General features: G+C 36.9%; 2 protein-coding genes across 7 annotated transcripts in view; both read left to right on the forward strand.

Annotated features, from left to right (window-relative positions):
• The window catches only part of LOC107855980 (protein MICRORCHIDIA 6), a 28,506-nt gene extending 20,288 nt beyond the window's left edge, over positions 1-8,218 (forward strand). For all 3 annotated transcript variants that reach the window (XM_047403380.1, XM_047403379.1, XM_047403381.1), the window contains 7 exons: positions 426-477; positions 548-659; positions 883-1,295; positions 4,057-4,166; positions 4,856-4,929; positions 7,649-7,691; positions 7,832-8,218. In XM_047403380.1, coding sequence (XP_047259336.1) covers positions 426-477; positions 548-659; positions 883-1,295; positions 4,057-4,166; positions 4,856-4,929; positions 7,649-7,691; positions 7,832-7,942 — 915 coding nt within the window. In that variant the 3' untranslated portion in view covers positions 7,943-8,218. The remainder of the gene's footprint in view (positions 1-425; positions 478-547; positions 660-882; positions 1,296-4,056; positions 4,167-4,855; positions 4,930-7,648; positions 7,692-7,831) is intronic.
• Positions 8,219-9,209: 991 nt separating this feature from the next.
• Positions 9,210-18,805, forward strand: LOC107855982 (cullin-1). Of its 4 annotated transcripts, XR_001670422.2 has the most exons (11): positions 9,237-9,503; positions 10,634-10,793; positions 12,318-12,417; positions 13,191-13,376; positions 13,458-13,505; positions 13,583-13,786; positions 13,908-13,985; positions 16,091-16,166; positions 16,410-16,496; positions 17,841-17,887; positions 18,326-18,446. XR_001670422.2 is itself a non-coding variant. In XM_047403382.1 (10 exons), the coding sequence occupies exons 2-10, from the start codon at positions 10,663-10,665 to the stop codon at positions 18,351-18,353; spliced, it is 909 nt and encodes a 302-aa protein (XP_047259338.1). In that variant the 5' UTR covers positions 9,239-9,503; positions 10,634-10,662; the 3' UTR covers positions 18,354-18,805. The 4 variants fall into 4 exon arrangements, 2 of the variants coding, with proteins under 2 accessions (XP_016556465.1, XP_047259338.1); XR_001670421.2 differs by lacking the exon at positions 17,841-17,887; XM_047403382.1 differs by lacking the exon at positions 16,091-16,166 and having other exon boundaries at positions 9,239-9,503; positions 18,326-18,805.
• The last annotated feature ends 952 nt before the right edge of the window (positions 18,806-19,757 follow it).

The raw sequence follows: 19,757 nt of genomic DNA on the forward strand, positions 1-19,757 counted from the left end.
TGCATAAAACTCCGCATTAGTAATACAATGTTGGGTTACCTTTTGAATGTTGTATATCAGCATTTTATGATACATTGTTTGATTGCCATTTTTATAGGCAATAATTTATATGTGCATAAGTTATGCCGAAATCTATGTATAGAGGGGAACCTCTTTATAACAGCCACCTTCTTGGTGGATAGTGACTCAATACATATAAAAGTGTAATTGTATATATGTTCTACTCAAGAATTTCCACTTCTTTTCTTCAGATTTGCTCTTTCTTTACCTGTTCTATCCTGTATGAGTTGCTTTCTGGGCTAGCAATGACCTATCTACAATTTTGATGGATTATTCTTCTCCGGACTGATTCAATAGATATACATTCCTTACATACCCTTATCTAACTCCTAAAGTCTTATATCTTTTTTATCATCTCTTTGCAGCCGTTTTGGCATGTTGTGAGGTACTCTGATAGTAGAGGCAGAGGAGTTGTGGGTAAGAAGCCTCTTAACTTTTCCCCTTAACCTTGCTTGAGAGGTTATTTGATGATTTTTCTCTCCTTCAGGTGTTCTAGAAGCAAATTTTATTCAGCCAACTCATAATAAGCAGGACTTCGAGAAAACCCCTCTTTTTCAAAAGCTTGAAGTACGCTTAAAGGAGATGACATGGGAATACTGGTAAGCAACTACTTGAAATTAAGATTAGGCCGGCGAATTGTTTCTGTGTTGATGGAGGTAACTTGCAAGCATTGTCTGATTATAGTTTTAATTTGATTGCATGGATTTAAACAGCTTTTACTTGCAATTTTCCGTGTGTTCATGGGATTAGATGGCCAAGACCAATTTAAGTTCTTCATAATCAGCAGCTACTTAATTATCTTCCTCACTTATCCTTTGACAGGGATCATCACTGTGGGCTCCTTGGTTACTTTCCAAAGAAAAGCCTCCAGGGACCTACAACTCCTCTGGTTTCATCTGCATCTAGACAACAACACGGGACACATAAACCCGTTGTCTTGGGTAATAATTCCTCAAGTGCTGTTGGTTCAAACATTGCAGTAGGGGGAACTGTAACACCAGTTGAGTCGAGACAACAACACGGGACATATAAACCCGTTGTCTTGGGTAATAACTCCTCCAGTGCTGTTGGTTCAAACATTGCTGTACGGGGAACTGTAACACCAGTTGAGTCTAGACAGCAACATGGGACATATAAACCCGTTATCTTGGGTGATAACTCCTCCAGTGCTGTTGGTTCAAACATTGCAGTGCGGGGAACTGTAACACCAGTCTTTCAAAATAACTCTAAACAAGGTAATGTGTCAATTGACAGAGCTATTTCTCATCTATATAATGGACATTTCTCTCTTAATTGTGTGTTCAATCATTTGGGAGTCACCCTAAATCTATTGTGATTGATATTTCATGGTTGAGAGGATTTTTAACAGCCTTGAATATCAGAAAGGTGCTTTTCTTTTTCATGTGTATGCAGTCTAGCGTATTTTATTGCAGCCTCTCTTTTGAGCTATGGTATTGAATTTTTCTGCTTCTAGCTTACCTACTGTGATAGGGCATGACATTTTTGCTACAATGCAATGTTCGTTGGGTCTGATCAAGGCGATAATCTTTTGGATATTGCCACTTTCTTATTACATACCAGCATCAGTAGATTTCCATGAATAAGAAGATATTGGATTGCGTTAATATATGCATGAAAAACCAACAGCAACAACAATATATACCCAGTGTAATCCCCTAAGTGGGGTCTGGGGAGGGTGGAGTGTATACAGATGTTGCCCTTGCCTTCGTGGAGGCAGAGAGGCTGTTTCCAAAGGTCCCTCGGCTCGAGTGCATCAAATAGAAATAATTATGAACAAGAAAATACTGCAGTGAAGATAACATGACAGGTAATACTGGAGGCAATACAAAGCATACTGGGAAAAAAAAGGGGTAACAAATAACAAAAAACAAGAAACTACATGAATATGGCTAATACTACGACACATAGTGCTCCAGGCTACCACCAAATCTAATTCCACCACTACAACGCTCAACCACTTACTCTAACCTTCTGGCTAATCTGCTACCTCCTACCTAAGGTCATGTCCTCAATAAGCTTGCAACTATGACATGTTCTATCTAATCGCCTCTCCCATTAATTATTTGGCCTTCCTCTATGTCTACGTGTACCCACCATATCCAACCTCTCACACCTCGTTTTCACATGCTCAAACCATTCAACCTGGCCTCCCTCATTGTCTCATCTTATCTACCACACAAGTCACTCTCACCTTGATATCTTCATATCTATTTTATCTCTCCGAGCATGCTCACACATCCATCTCAACATCCTCATTTTCGTAATTTGCATCTTCTATACTTTGAGACTTCTTGACTGACCATCACTTCCTCCATACAACTCGCTGATCACTTAAGTTACGCCTCAAGACCCCCTGCATCTCTTTTGCTGCTTCCCTAATGCAGCTAGCTGTCCTAACCCACGTGTTAGCATCCCACTCTTCTCCCAAGCCCCATTGCCATCAACTTGTCTTCCTTTTCCTGAGCATTGGCTGGGGTCAAGCCACCGCATTTGATACTTGGCCAACCATACAAAATCCTTGTCTTCCTCTTCTACTTGATCTCCAAATCCATTTCCAAGAGCTTATGTTTAGTCATATTCTAACTCGGGATAACCAAGTGTCATGAAAAACCACTCTTTTTAATTTTGAACATTGGATTATAGTATTTAAGTAATTGGCTAATTGTGCAAATCATTTGCAATGGCCTTAATTTTGATGCCTAATGACAATATCCTCGCACTCAGATTTTGTGGTCTCCTTTTATGTTCTGTTGGGAGCTCATATTGATCCATCTTAGTAGAATGAAAAGAAAGCATTTCAAAGAGGAAAAAATCTCAATCATCTCCTTCACCTTGATTCCCACTTGAGTTGTCCATCTCCCTTGATGTCCACTTGCTAAAGCTCCATACTGGGCAATGACTTCTCTTTTGACCATGTTCGGGCCAATTTGCGTGCGTTATGAATATATAATTTTTTTTGGGTGGGTGGGTGGGTGTATTTTGAAGATCAAACAGTGTTGCCAAAAGGAGTTCTACAGAGTTGGAGGACCTTCTTTCTCTATGAGATTGTTTCTATTAAGTTGCCATACCGGAATATATTTTCTTACAATACAACTATTTCCAACTCTCAAGATAGATTTGAGTCATCAGGGACCTTTCTGGCAAATCCTTCTCTCCAGTAGTACGATCACAAAGTCTTGGGCTTTTCCCCTCTGCCCTCATTTGGGAGGAACGTGATAAAAGCAGGTATCTTGATTTGGTTCCTCGTCGATGAAAGATTAAATACTACTACAGACCTCAGAATCTCCTAAATCCTGATTGTGGGAAGATAAACTTCACATGTTATATGGCTTGTATGTATAGTTACATTTCTCCTGTTTACTGTTGGGGTTTTAGGCCTAACAGTGATAGAAAGATCCTGGGGTGAATGTCAAACATGCACTTTCTGGGGTTCATTACGGCTGAATATATCTGTGCCTCATAAGTTGGCTCTGTTGGAAATATTTGGTGTTTCTGACAGTATATGCGCTGCCCATGCCCTCCAATTTCATCATGACAACTCCTCAAAGGTTCCAATATATGGTGGTTGCAGAGTTCCCAATTCACTTACTTTCATCCCCCAACCGCGGCTTGTACATTCAGGATTGCTGGTTTCATTGGCTGACTTTCATACGCCAGCTATCAATTCACATTTTAATGTTTTGGCTTCATTTCCTGCCACTGAGTTATTGTAATGCCTTTATTGCTTGTCAAAGTGAGATGATTGCATGTGCAATATGTTTCCTTTTTCATTGTCGTTTCGTTAGGTTGTCATTGATTTGATTACACTATGAAGTCATTAGTAATGATGCAGGAGTGGCGTTCGCCCATAAAACTCGGGCAATTTTGTGTATTCGCCTGCTTGAATATATGAATCACCGTCTTTTACTTTTTAAAGTCAGAATACTATGTGTAAACGTTTTCAACCGTTGACATATTGTCTGCTTTGAGCCTCAGGAGCTTCAAAAAGAAAAGCAGTTGATCCTCCAATAGAACTTGAAAACTTGAAAAGGACAGCTGGACTAGCAGTTGATTTAACTGTTGTTGGGCAAAGTCAAGAAATTATGGTATGTATTCTTCGGTATGCTCTCCTTCCACTAGTATTTGATTTGTCTAGTTGGATCCATAAAAAGCATTGCATCACTATTCATGGGTATCTTGATATCAGAAATTTTGACTTTTGGATTTGGCTTGTGAAATTGTTTAGGCACATTACCATGCCAAAAGCCACCAAGGCTTATCTAATGGTATAAGTGCAGTGTATGATGTTGTCATAGGTTTGAGGCTTATTGCAAGCAAAAGCCTGGTATTTAAACCGAGGAGGATAGAGGAACAAGCACATTATCCACCGAATTTGGAACTGCGCATGGTCCATTGTAATTTGTTGGTTAAAAAACCCCCCACAACACTACCTGAAGAAATACCTTGTATTTTCCTTCATCAAAAACAAAATTACCTTGAATTTCTTGCTTGAAGAGTGTTTTCCTGCGGGTGTATAACTCGGTGCTTGTTTTAATGTTAAACTAACAGAACCTAAGTTGATGAATTAATAAAGTAATAAGTTACAGGTTAATGTGGCTTTTTTTCCTCTTATCTTTTCTTCAAGATGTTATTGTGGAGGACCATAATCAGTGATCTTGCATATAAGAACTAAGATTGATAACAAAGATGAGACATTGTGAACCGGGCATTTGTAATGAATGTATTCTAGTGTTATTTCTTCTCCCTTTCAATTTCTGTCTTTTGACTGTCGTAGACTCTCAATTCAACTGGTTTACAAGATGAAGAGGCTGCCCAATTCATTCAGGAGAATGAAAAGCTCCGATCACAGTAAGTATATACCTTATTACTGAGTTTTTCATCTTCTCATTTTGCGATTTCCAAATTATGCTTTTATCTTTTGAATAGAAGGAAATGCAAGGATGACAAACACGTTCTGTAGTCTGACAACTTTAACTTTTATTTTTTCCTCTCTCTTTCTTGTGAGGAGGGAGAGCTAGTGTGTATGTAGAATAGAAATATATCTTTATAGAAATAGGGAGAATATATAATTATAAATATCCCTTTCAATTTTTGCTGAATCGTCTTGAGCCAGGGGTCTATCAAAAACCTCTCTACCTGACCTCCGAGGTAGTAAGGTCTGTGTACACTACATTTCCCAGTCTGCACTTTCTGTGACTACACGGGGTATGTGTTGTTGTAATTTTGGCTGAATTACGAGCTACATACTTAAACTTTGTAGGCGACCTATGACCCTCATGTACTTGTCAGTAGTGGAATTTGTACACCCTTGAGCCGCATGACAAAGAAATTGTATGCACCTCCACTGAGGCTTGCGGAAAGTTCAAAAACACAAGTCAAAAATCTAATGTTCCTGAGCGGTTTCTTTTTTTCCAAATTTGGTTTGGGTTAGAAATATATCCATAATACTAGTTGAAAAAGGCCATATCTGGCAACTTTGTGCGAAATCACTCCCTCTTCATCAAGTGATTAATTTCCACCAGCTTGATGTCTTCACGCCCCATTATCTCAAACACACAGGAAAGCTTGTTTTGGAGAAAATAAATCATAAACACAGACACAGTTTCGAAAGAAATTCGTGCTCACTCACACACATTCTATAGATTTTTCTCCATATTGCACAGGCACTCAGCTTTTTCATCTAGCTCTTTCCCGTTATTTCCAGGCTTTGTACTGTCCTTTTTTTTTTTTTTTTTTTACAAATTCTGTTTCAATAATTACCTCTTTTTTTGGAAAAAATAAATTCCAATGAGATAAACAAATATTTTTAGAAGAGAAGGCAGATAAGGAAAGATTGTTAGAAGAGAAGGCACTTGTGCATTGAGATGTTCAAGACCGTTATAGGAAAATGTGATTTACCAAGCCATGGCAAAACACACTTTGACTGTATTTGTGTGTGTTATTATCTCATATAAAAACCACTGTTAGAGAGCTCAATTTTATTTACTTAATTATGTATTCAACATGTTAGAGAGCTCAATTTTATTTACTTAATTATGTATTCAACATGTCGCTCACGTGTAAGCTTGATTATTTTTTTATTAAGTCGAGTGTGTAATTTTTTTTTGGTTGATGGGCGGCAATGAGACTTGAGCCCAGGATGTCTGCTAGCTTCGTTGAAGTGTGTGACCCTACTCTAAATTAAAACTTATCGTTTGACAGGAGGTATACAGTATAATAGTCTCAGGATAAAATGCCTGATTATTTTATCCTGCGTTTGGTTGGAGGTATTAGTTAGTCTCGTGATTATTTATCCCACCATTTATGCCATAGTGCCGGGGTAAGTTATTCCATATACATGGTGGGATTACTAATCCCGGGATAACTTGTTTAGGGGTCATTTGGTTTGAAATTGTTATCCCGGGATAACTAATTATCCCGGGATTAAAAAAAAGAACACATTTTTCAAGTGTTTGGTTGGAGGGATAACTCCAACTCGGGATAAGTTATCCCACCATTTTCCCCTTAATCCTGGGATATAAGTTATCCCGGGTAATCCCGGGATAACTAATCCGGGTATTAGTTATCCCGGGATAATTATTTTCAAACCAAACGACCCCTAAGATTTGTTAGAGAAATCACACTTAATTTACTTATGTTTTCAGCAAACGGTTTGGAAAGCTATTCCTATTGTCAAAACTTTCATAACATTCCAACATGGGGCATAAGAGCATATGTGAAGACTTCTTGTACTCCTTTCGCTGATTAAGAGCCGGATGAGAATCCTCTCTAATCCTTGAGTGAGAACTTCCCTTAAGGAAGGAATGAATTAACCTCTCATCAAGTAATTAAGCACAATGGCCAAGCGAAACTCTCTCTTCCAAGGGACCCATTTTCCATTAAACGAGAGACAGCTCATTAAACACCCTAACCAGTTAGGAGAACCCATTCCTTCACGCAGCATCATACCAAAAAATACAATACCTACCTTTGAGAAGCTGTGAATGACGACCATGAAGAGTTCAGTTCACGGTCTGAGCATTTGAGAGTTAGACCGTCATTTCTTTCACCGGAAATGATGTTTTTTACCCGATTGAAAAATGGGATAAATGGGTATATTTTTCTCGGAAAAGGTGAGAGATTTAAGGATTGGTTTCCTTCCAAATGTTTGGAACATTGGAGTGGAGAGGATGACAATAATAGTAAACAATCTATGAAGAAGGATGTTGGGGAGTAGGAGAAGATAAGGGTGAACAAGAAGCGGAAAGAAAAGTAAAAAATCATATCAAATCAAAAGTTAACAAGTATAAAATAAGGGTAGTGCATGAATTGCATTGTTCCATTATATATGGTTTTGGTCTTTCACGTGGTAATAATTCTACTTCGGACAAGTTTAGGGAGGGTTATTGGACCTTTGAAAGCTGAGACGTGTGGTTGAAAAACGTAATATGTTGAAGGGGTTATTTATAAATTATCCTGTAAGCATTTATAAAATATAAATACTCAAATCAAATAAACACGCACACGTATTTGCAGTGTCGGTATGTATCCCAAAAATATTTGTATGACTACTTTGTTCTTGTCCCAGGTGCTTGGAATGTGAGAAAAGGGAGGAAGAACTTCATTCAAAGGTGTGATTAATTAACTTTTGCCTTCATATTATTGTTGCAAGTCTTTATCATACCGTCGGTACTCAGCGGTTGAAGCAGTACCTGATTTCAAAATGAAAATCATCTACTCATCATATGTTTTATTCATGTGGTTGTCGCAGGTTAATAGGCTTCGGAAGGAGCTAAAAGAAGCTCAGCGTAAGTATGCGCATTTGCTTGTGGAATCAAGGTTATTAGACAAAGTCAAGCCGGAGGAAGATGTATTTGTTTAAGGAAGTGCCCATTCTTGCAAATGAATTTTAGTTTTAGCTATTGTTGATAAAGCCTTGTACCTTTCTCTGTTGCGGGGGAATTTTACCACGATTCCTCATTTTCTTTCGTTTATGGACCATAATGATGGAAGGTGGGAATCAAAGTTATCGCAGATTGGCGTTTGCCTCATTGATATCTTTGTGACCTAGTTACCATTTCTTTTAATTTGGGTAAAATTGCATCTCATTTTACGTGTTCCAACTCAAATGAAAATGGGTACATTTTATGGACTCAAATATGGTCATTTTTGTCAGTTATGAGGAATTAATGGTGTCTTCTTTACCCAGATAAACTGGACTACGACTGTATGACCGTTGATGAATAGGGCTACGCAAAGGCTCGATAAGTTTATTAACAAAATATACAAGCCCTATGTTGTGAAGAAGGTAGAGAGGCTCGGTAACGATATTGGTTATGCCATTTTGAGGGAACAATATATTGAAAGATCATCTTATTCAACTGTACTTTTAGATCCTTGTCTTGCGCTAATAGGCACCTTCCTACAAAGTAATCGCCCTGTCACATTTGATGAGACATTACACTTGTAACAAGATACCAAGTCGCAACATGGCTCATTCATTTGTCTCTTTCTTATTCTTAATAGTATTATTATTGCTCTGACCATAGATTGGAGAGCTATATTGATCTTGATTATAGAGCGGACTCCACATAATAAGCCAGTGGGGTGTTTGATCATGAAAATTAAAAAAATTTGAAGTTATTTTACTTTTTTTGGTTTTTCACATTTTCAAATTGTATTTGTAATTTTTATGGCCAAAGATCAACTTGAAATTGTATTTGGCATAAAGTGAAAAGTTTTTTCCGAAAAAGGGAAAAAAATTTCACGACCAATGTGGAAATTTTTTCTCGCTAAAAGCTAATCTGATGACGAACTTGCAACTATTTACCATCTTTTTTGTTTTGGTTGAGTTTATTTCTTCGTAAAAATATCAAAGTATTAGACTTATAACTTTAAATTAAACCAGCATAGATCCTATTTATCGATTTCAAATTTTCCATTTATTTGAGGTTTTTTGAATTTTTCAAGTGTGTTCGTTCAGTCTCTTCTTTACTCTTCAAACACGTAGTCTCGCTTTTTTAACATACAATACATCCATAATAATTTGCACTACCTAGTAGAAATGCTACACGTATAATGTATGCATGTACAATCATAATTTTATTATACAATAAAGTAGAAAAGAAAAAGAACACGACATATATGCTAGCTTTAACAGAATAATAATTCTTGCTTCATTTAAGGTGTAACAAAAACAAAATCATAATCTAATTACTCCACATTTTAAGCATGCGCCGACTGTCCCAACAAAAATCCATAATTACCGAAACTACCAATGAATGAAACGTCGTCGTTTAATTTGTACAACTGGAAAAATCAGCTTTTGAATGTGGCAGCTTTCTAGCTTTACTTATTTCCCCCAGTTTTTCTGGCGTTCATCACATAGATAGTAACAGACGTTGAAGCAACGTACTAAATTTCCTTCTCATAAACCCTTATCGGTAAGGCGAATTCGCCAGATTTTTTATCTGTTTTTGTTTTTGTTTTCGCTTATTTTCAGTGACTCATTGTTCGTTGTATGCTAGTTGATTTTTTTATTATTTTTTTTTAGAAAAAACTACAATTGTATGTGTATAGTGGTTGTTGTACAAAGAAAATAGGTTGATATGGCATGTAAAATTGTGATATGGTTGTGTATAAAAGTTATTTATATGCTGGACTGATGAATGAATGAATGTGTAGGGTGATGTGAGTTGATGTACGCTTTATTGTACTTTTTAGGGTTTACGTAAACTTGTAGATGATTGTTGTGGTTGTTGTATGAGGTAGGGGTAAAGGTATGGGTATACTCTATCCTTGTCAGAGCCCACTTGTGGGATTATACTTGGTATGTTGTTGATTATTGTGGTTGCTACACGAGGTAGGGTTAAGACGTGTGTATACACTCTACCTTATGGGATTACACAGTGTAATGTTGTGGTAGTTGCACGAGGTAGGGTAAGGTATGTGTATGTTGTATCCTCCTCGGAGCCCACTTATGGGATTACTCTGATGATATGTTATTGATTGTTGTGGTTGCTTCACGAGGTAGAGGTAAGGTATGTATCCTCCCTAGAGCCCACTTTTGGGATTATACTGGGTAAGTTGTTGATTGTTGTGGTCAGTGGCTGATCTACACTATAGTCAGGAGGTTCATCCGAATCCCTTCGGCGGAAAATTATGTTATATATACATGATTAAAATTATTTTTTATGTATATATATTAGCTGTTGAACCCCTTTCGATTAGTTTTTATATTCACTTATGAACCCCCTTAGCGAAAATTCTGGCTCCGCCACTGGTTGTGGTTGTTTCGTGATGTAGCTGTAAGGACCTTCCCCAGAGCCCTCTTATGGGATTACACTGGGTATGTTGTGGTGGTTGTTCCACTAGTTAGGGGTAAATATGTGTACACTCTACCTCCTCAGTGCCCACCCGTGGGATTACACAGGGTATGTTGTTGTTGTTGATTGTTGTGGTTGTTCCACAAGGTAGAGGTAAGGTATGCATACATTGTATCCTCCCTATAGCCCACTTGTGGGATTACATTGGGTACGTTGTTGATTGTTGTGGTTGTTTTGTTGGTTTGTAGAAATTTGATTAGGTTGAAGAATTGAGAGAATGAGTAACGCAAAGAGGCTGGAAGAGAGTGTGAAGACGCTGGAGGAGGGCATTGCGAAAGTGAAGTTGATTATGGATGGTTACCCTGCCTGTAAGCTGTTCACATCAGAAGAATACATGAGATATTATGAGTATCCTTGAAATTTGTTATGGTTTTGCTTATCTTATTGCTATTAGTATTACACTATGTTTTGAGGATATTGTTTTTTTTTAATAATAACTTAGAAATCCCTGAGGTGAATGGCAGATCGTCCAAAATTTGATGGACAATGGGTCTACCACCTCTACCTTTCTACACTTAGGTACCAATCTTTTGTATGTGTCAAGGTTTGAATCCCTTGCGAGCTAACCTACTCATCACAAGCTACACTCTTACCACTAAACCAAAGCCTTGTGGCTGTTTTGAGAGGAGGGAGGTGTAAGGAGGAAGAAGATGGATGATTTATTAGTAAATTGCTTTTAGCTGTTTAGTACAGTTAAAAGGAAGTAAACTGATGTAGTTCCTCCTTTCCGTCTGATTTTGGATGGATCAGACTCTCCTTTCTTAACAAAAACAAAAATGAATCTTTAATTTTCACTCCGTCAGCCTCTCATCTTCTTACTCCAACCAAATCTAGCGATATTTTTCCGGTAGCTCAATTGCAAAAAGATTATTCTTCAGATCCCAGAAATTAATACTTTGATCAGCTAATGATGGTTCGTTCAAATCTTCTTTTGTTTTTCCTTGTTTTAGCTTGATGAACTTTGCTTGGATTTTGGGATTGAATTTTCTCTCTCTTTATATAAATCAATTTGGATGTGTATCATGGGTAGACGTTGTATGATCAATTTGGTTTTGTTTTTATTGATTTTGTGTTTTCCTTTTAAATGGAGTAATATGACTATGACTCTATGAGGATTCGTATAGCTGACCCCAACTTTTTTGGGACTGAAGTATGTAATTGTAGGTGTTGCTATTGTGATTCCCTTCCTTTTGACTGTTTGTTTGATCCTTTCTATTTGTATTTTCCTTGTTGGTATTCTAATTTGTTTTACAATAAACTGAACCTGCTTGCATCAAAATGTGATGGTAATTATGAGTACAATAACAATGATGGCTTGTTCAAGTAGTATGCAATTATGCATACATGTCTCTGAATTACCATTTTAATCTTCGTATGTGTGAAAAAAGAGATGCAAGAGATGTTCATGCACATACATTTACCCAATATGTTCATATGTCGATATCAACATGGCTTCTACCAGCATATTCGACAAGATAATCATTTCTGCGTTTCAATTATTCTCTTTAGTTACATTGCAGTACTGCCAAACTTAGTTAGATCTAACCTTTGATTAATGTTCCAAGTGATGTTCTAACATAACTTCAGAAGTGTATGGTTTTTTTTTTTTTTTGCTGCCCTCCCTCGCCCCTTCCCCCCAAAATTAAAAAAAAGGAAGGATTGTGAATCACTTAGAAAGAATTACAGTGAAGGAGGTATAGCTTTTATTATTTCTTGCTTTGTACTTGTTCTGTTTGTTTAATTCTTAGGAAAAGGAGGTTCATCTCTTATTATTTCTGCCTTTGCACTTGCCCCGTTTGTTCATAATATAGTCCTAGAAACTTTAGTGTGTTATTATTTTCTCTTGCAGTATGCATCTTTAACTCTTAATAGCTGTGTTTATCTCTTGTGTATTCAACCTCCCCCTCATGATTTATCAACAGAAATTCTTCAAAGGTATCATGCTACTTTGGATGAGAGTTTATACTTCAGGGTGAGTTTTTATGGACCATCAGTGGGAAACTTCATTTAAAAAAATCATATTTTCTCTAAACAAAATTATTACTTCAGTCTCATCTTAACTATGACTAAATCTGCTAAAGTAACTTAATTCAATGTATGATTATTGTCTTTCATTTGGTCATCAGCGTACAAGTTGTCACCCTACATTTTGAACAGGTAGAATGCAGATGACGTACAATTTACATCTGTTTGCTGGTTTATTTGGATATGAAATGCTTCACAAAATTGATTTTTCTTTGTAACATTGTAACTAAATGCAACCAAGATTCTGTAGTAACAAAGATGACTTGGCTAAGGGAAATTTTTTTCACAAAAAAATGAAATAAGATAATTGCTTCAGTTGTTCAAAGAACACTGTTCCATTTGATCAGCTTATGTTTAAGAGTATATCTGGTGGTAGCGTTTAGTAAGTGATCTAATGTGCTCATTGACGCAGTTGGCCTCTGTCCTAATTATTGTGATTGGAGTAAATTACAATATTTGGAGAGCATATACTCTTACTGATGAGTTCTGGATCAATGGTTATTTAGCAAAAGGAAAATATGTTGGTCCTTGACTCCTTGTCTCTTGAACTTTGTACCTGGATTGCTGACTAAAACATATATCCAGTTTTAGTAGTTTTCTGCTGCATTGGAAGTGCAGGAATGCACTGAATGTGGGTTTTTCTATTATTAGCAACTTCTTCGCCTTGTCCTGCACTGGATAATCTCCTGTGTTGAATATCACTTTTCACTTTGCTTCTAGGTTCTGCCTTTTCTGAAAGATAAGAGCGGTGCCTCTCTGTTAGCTGAATTCTTACGTGTCTGGACAAACTACAAAGCAATGGTGAAGTGTCTCGGAGGATTTTTCCTTTACCTTGACAAAAAATGCACTGATCAGAAAAGTTCTGCACCCCTTAAGGAGGTTGCTCTTTCTTGTTTCCAGAATAGGGTAAATGTCTCTGTATATTCTACAGAAAGTCATCACTACATAGAAACTTTCTAAGATACTGATTTTCATTTGCCATTTCAGGTTTGCTCTGTTCTCCTTCCAGAACTTTTTGATGCTGCACTTTTACTGGTACTTTTAAGTGGCATGTCAGGTTTGTTGTTAATTCCAACTTTGAAAGCTAGTGATTTACAATATGCCACATGCAGGTAAGTCAAGACCGCAGGGAGGAACCAATTGACAGGAGCCTACTACAGGGCCTCTCTACATTTTTTTTGGAAAATGGTGGGCCAAAGAAAGGAACATACTATGATATGTTTGAGGAGAAATTGCTTACAGATACTTCCAGTTGCTACTCTGGGTTTGCCTCTGAGTGGCTCCTTAGCTATTCTTCGACAGATTATATATTGAAGGTTTCTATGCTTGTCTTAAAATAGCAATGCGCTGGACGATTTTTTTTTCTTTCATATAATATCTTATATCTAACAAACCATTCTTCTCTACTATCGTTCTAATTGGAGGTGCTATTGTTAGGTCGAACGGTGTTTGAATGATGAAAAAGGAAAGTTGAGTCAGTTCCTGTATCCCTCCTCTGTAGAGAAGCTACTTCAGGTACCGCTTTTCATTCCTTTACTTTCTTAAAGTTTGTGATCAAGATCTCAATATGTTATTTGATGATTTGAGAGAAAGACTTCAAATATTATGGACGTTTTGCTAAACTCGTCTGTCCTTATCATAACGGTGAAAAATATGATCGCAACCTTTATCTTGAGGCTATAAATCTTCCATCCTCCTTGTTCAATATCCTGCATGTATAAAATTCATGATCTTTGGTTTGATGTGATTTATTTTTTCATTTTTTCTTTATGAGGTAAACATTTCATTAATCACAAGGCCAAAGCCGGCCATATACAAGAAGTATACCAAAAAGTAAAGAACCTACAACACAACATGGTTCTCTGCAAAAGACACCCAATCCTCTATACAACCGGGCACTACAAGGGTTCACCAAAAAAAAAAAGGGACCGTAGGCTACTTCTCAACTGGCCAAAATTCAATTCTACCCCTTCAAAAGCCCTCCTATTTCTATCTCCCCAAACAATCCACATCAAAGCTAAAGGAACAACATTCCATGTCTGGCACTTTCTCTTGCTTCTTCCAGCTTTCCAACAAGACAACATTTCCTTCACAGTTCTCGGCATCACCCAAGAAATACCAAACTAGCTAAACTTATCCCACCGCAGTCTTGTGGTCAGGTTGCAACGTAATAGAAGATGATCAACCTCCTCATTTGTCTCTTTGCATAAGTAACACCAGCTAATGCATATGACCTTACTTTTTCTTAGGTTCTCCGCCATCAAAATTACCTCTCTGGCAGCTAACCAAGAGAAAAAACTCACCTTCCTCGGCACTTCAGGAATTCAAATCGACTTTACGGGGTTAGCCTCCAGCTTCCTCACCAAGAGCTTCTCATAGAAGGACTTGACAGAAAAAAAACCCAGTTACTCCCCAACTTCCATTTCAGAGTATCGAGTCTATCGATTGGATCGCCATACGGATGAAGTAGAGCTGGAAACCTTTGAAATTCATTAAGCTCCCAGTCTTGAAAATTCCTCCTAAACCTCAAATCCCAAAACGTTTCTTCCCCTTGTAACCCTCTAATAGGAGGGATTACCGCAATCCTATAGAAGCTTGTGAACTCATCTTTTAGTACCACATCTCCACACCATTTGTTTTTCCAAAAACTGTCTCTCCTCCCATCCCCTACCCTGAATGAGATGTTAACCTCAAAATCAGCCCATCCCTTCATAATATTCCATCATACTCCACATCCATACGCCATATTGATATCATTAGTTCTCCACCCCCTTCCATCACCCCATAATGGCAAGGAATATTTTTTATTTTTTATTTTTATGAACTAAGCAGATTCATTAATGGCATCAAGTTGATGCAAAAAGTACAAGAGTGCGCCATTGAGATTTAGCTCCAGATAACTACATTAAGTAAAATCTAGGGAGTTAAAGAAGTTGGTCTAAGCTATTTACAGGGGTCAGTATTGATCCACTGAATAGGTTTGTATACATCTTCGAGAAGTAATTTGAAGTTGAGATGCAATCAAAACATCTCCTGTTCCTCTCCCTCAATAAATATACATGGCTAGGGATATTTCATCGCTTAATTTAGCTGATCGTATTTCTTTTATTATCTAGCGGTGTGTTATCCCATTTTGTTGTTTGTTTTTATGTTTTTTTTTGGTTATACTGTATCTGTCCTGAGGCGGGGTTCTGTGGGAAACAGCCTTTCTACTTCATCTGAGGTAGTGGTATGGACTGCCAACACTTTACCCTCCCCAGACCCCACTTTGTGGGAATACACTGGGTATGTTGTTGTAATTTAGCTGATAGTTAAATGCTTGTTGAAACTGTGGCTTTAGCACTTATGACTAGCTAAATTCTCAAGTCAGATACCTCCCAGACAACCCATTGCTGACTTATTTGTATTACGTAGGAGAACCACTAGGATAGACCATTCTTCTTGAGTTTCATGTATTCACATGAAGCCACAACATTGTACCAATGAATTTTGAATCAAGTTTACATCTCTCTCAAGAAAAACTATACCTTTTAGCGATACTTTTTTTCCCTAATGTTGATTGGTGTAAGAATATTTGTCCATTTCCTCTCTGTTGCTAATAAGTGAGTGTACCTGCACAGGAGTTCATCAGTTTTGTGACTGGACCAAACCCTGTGAAACAATGTACAACTATAGCACTTGAAATAACTTCTCCAGGTGCTTCTCGTACACACGTGCTGCAGTTGATTTAGATACCAACAATCTTACGATCATTCTGAAGAATGTTACTTTTTGAGAGAATGGTCACTGTAATATTTTTTGTTGCCTGTTCTTCTTTGTTTGATAAAATATGTTAGTGAACAACTCATTGCATCTAATTGATGCCATCCGTGGAACTTCTTCTTAGAAAAATAATGTTAGTGGACCAGTTAGTGATTCTCGACTGAAAATTCTTTTCAGGTTGTGCATCTGAAGTTGATTGGTGAAACTACAAGCCAGCTGATTGAAAAACAGAAGGCTGAGAACCTCAACTCAACAAGATATCAGGTTGCTTCTTTTTATTAGTCTCTTTATGCTTAAAAGAGAATGCATATAAATGCTCTCAGTAGATTTTAGCTTTTTGTACCTAGCTTGCAGCATCTCCAGCAACGTAGGTGTAGTCCAACTATCTTGTTTTTAGTTTTTCTTTTTCAATTATAAAGTTAATTGTTGCTTTTAGGTAAGTCACTTGATTGACCCATGGGTGGTAGATAACATAACCTTCTACAAATTTATATTGCATCAGTATTTGCGAAACACCACAACTTGCACCACTACTGTCTCTATTTTACTTCAGAAAATTAAGATGGATTATTCTGTACCCATCTTTCTTTTATTGTGGAATATTAAAAGGTAATGTTATGAATCTGAACTCGTGAGATTTAGGAGAAGTTCAATCCTATTTTTTTAATCCTACTATGCAAGTAGGGGGGAAAAGATCTAGTTTTTGGTAGAACAACTTTGTTGAAGCATAGACTACATGTAGATTGGGTTTTTTCTTAGGACATTCTTCGAGAAAACCTAATTGCAGTCAAAGCTGATGTATAAACCAGCATAAGTGCTTGATAATTATATCATTTAATTTAAATGTGTCAATCAAAGCTAGTATATAACCAGCATATGTTTATATGTACTTAAATTTTAGTGCATCAATAACCTATGTTCATTGTGTAGCATACATTAAGAAGTAGTTATATGTACTATGTAACTAAATGAGGATTCTGTAATTAAATCCAATATTAGTGAATGCCCAGAAAATATCCTTCCAAGTCATGATCAACCTTCAAATTTAACCAAATGTGAGGTTTAAAAGCAGTTGGATTAGACACTGAAATCAATCCCCAGTTAAAAACTGAAGTTAGATTCATTTCTTAGGTGAAAAAAATTAATGTATTATTTAATGTGATCATAATTTGAGAGTTGGCAGATTGAGTATTCAAAACCAATTTTACTTTACATTTGAGAGGTCTCTCTTTAGAATATTTTATGCTTTAGGTTCAACTCAGCAATGACCTTCACCTGTCTTTAGTAGCTACGTTCTATTTTATTTCTGTGAATGATTAAATCTATTTTTATTCCACTTTATTTCTGTGAATGATTAAATCTATTTTTATTCCACCTCGGCCATTAATTTCTGATGTAGCATGTTTAATTTTTTTTCAGTATATGCTGCTAAGTGTTTCATGATAAATTTATTCAAGTTTTAGATCTTTTCCTTCCCTCCATGTACTTATTTTTATCTTTCTACATGATTCTCTAAAGCGAAATGAGGGTGGCATCTAGATGTCCCTGATTCTAGTGCTGTGACGTGTTGAATTTTTTAGAATAATAAAGTTGCTGCCATGTGATCAGGAGGTCATGGTTCAAGCCTTGGAAACAGCCTCTGGCAAAAATGCAAGGTAAGGCTGCGTACGATACACCCTTGTGGTGGGGCCCTTCCCCGGACACCGCGCATAGCGGTAGCTTTAGCGCACCGGGCTGCTCTTTTTTTTTTTTTTCTTTTTAACAGATGTGGGCTTTGGAACAAATATACTCTAATAGCTTTTTGATTGCTACATTGTCCTACCATGCATGAAGTTTCTGTGTCATCGAAACATACAAAGATCTAGCAAAATTTGCATTAATTGTTAGTTGCATGGTCTTTTATTTAACCTGAAAAACATTTGAAGAACAAGAAAAGCCCACTAACCCGGGTTCCTCCTGGTTCTTGATCCCTGAGGGAGAATGTGTGGTAGTTCTGCTGTACAGTTTTTATAACATTGCGTATAAAAACATTACAAGTATGTACAAGTAAATTTCTGATAAAAATAACATTGCTTATTTTGAATTTCTTACAGGAATTATTGTCCAGATGTTCCAATTTAAGCATCGGATAAAGAAGTGCCACATCCTTTACCAACATTGGTGCCACATCCTATACCAACATTATAGTGTCAGATAATACCACAGGCAAGGGAACAAAAAAAAAACTACAGAAGCCCAGTCGCTGTTATTGACCAGTGAAGAATTTGATGATCTCTCCCACCATCAATTTTTTGCGGCTCCTCTCCTGGTGCTGTTTGGAGTTAGGACCCCTAATTCCTTTTTTGGCGATACGCATATCTGAAAGTGTGTAGGGATTTAGCAGAGCAATCATATTTACAAGTTAGGAGTAAATATACTTTACTAATTTGCTCATTTCCGTAGTATATGCTATACATCTGTCATGGGGAAAAGATACTTACTTAGTTGCACAGATGCAAAAACTCAATACATATTATTTGCTGATTGAGGAAATCTGCAATAGCTCAGATATTATAACAGATTTTGTTTTGGCACCTGTTTTATTTCTGTATTTGCCTGTGTATAATTTGATTTAGTTTCAATTTGCCGACAATCTTCATGAGCCAATTTTCCAGCGAAATGACCTCAGCCCAATCTGCATAGACCTGCAGACAACTTAAGGTTGAAACACTTTGCTCTTGGCGTAATTGCAGTTTGAATTGCAAACTATTTATTGTTCGAGGAAAGTTAAAACTTTCATCCAAGTTTCAGTTCCCACCTTTGAATTCATACCATGAATAAATCAGATGGATTTGATATCCATGGATTACTTTTCATTGATCAACGCTCGTATTTCCCCATATTCATCTAGTGGTAACGTCCCTCCTTTTGGGATCTATGTTGTTTAATGAATACATAGTTGAAAATCACAAAGTAGTAGATATTTAGGTACAGTCAAATTCAGACTTGTGAGTCTGATATTGAAAATTGCGGAAGCTTCAGACGTAATGATGAAATTTGACAATGTTAAGCCCAACTTCAGATACAAGTGATTGAAGTTGACATATTGCACGTGCAATTTGAATATCAATCTTTCGGATTTGCCGCTTGACAGTCTTGTGCTCTATCAAGGTGAACTTTAAACTTGTTAAGAAAAATCAAGATTTCTCTAAAAACTCCTAATTAGTAGATATTTTTGTAGTAGACAATTTTTTTTAAGTTAAAATGAGTGGTGGTTAGTTGGTCACATATGTACTTAGTATTGTGTGAGATATTTTTGTTTGTTTTGTGGTTTATATTCCTTTCACACATTATATATATGTGTGTGTATATAGCCTGTGTAATGAACATCTAGAAATAAGTACTCAAAAAGTTTCAGCTTCTCCTACTTCATTGCAGTCTCTTTTGTAGCAATTTACTGCTGCATTATTTTCACTGTTTCAGCTTGTTGTTTTTCAATCCTTCTTCCTCCTCTTTTTGACATGGTATCAGAGCCCATTTCTTACG

This window comes from Capsicum annuum, unplaced genomic scaffold (genome assembly GCF_002878395.1).
Source record: "Capsicum annuum cultivar UCD-10X-F1 unplaced genomic scaffold, UCD10Xv1.1 ctg4021, whole genome shotgun sequence".
Lineage (NCBI taxonomy): Eukaryota > Viridiplantae > Streptophyta > Magnoliopsida > Solanales > Solanaceae > Capsicum > Capsicum annuum.

Bases quoted from the DNA above. Each gene is read 5' to 3' on its own strand.
- LOC107855982 (XM_047403382.1), top strand. From the start codon at position 10,663: ATGAGTAACGCAAAGAGGCTGGAAGAGAGTGTGAAGACGCTGGAGGAG. The intron at 10,794-12,317 runs GTATCCTTGAAA...AACTCTTAATAG, and splicing joins GAATACATGAGATATTATGA to CTGTGTTTATCTCTTGTGTA. The intron at 13,986-16,409 runs GTACCGCTTTTC...AATTCTTTTCAG, and splicing joins CTGTAGAGAAGCTACTTCAG to GTTGTGCATCTGAAGTTGAT.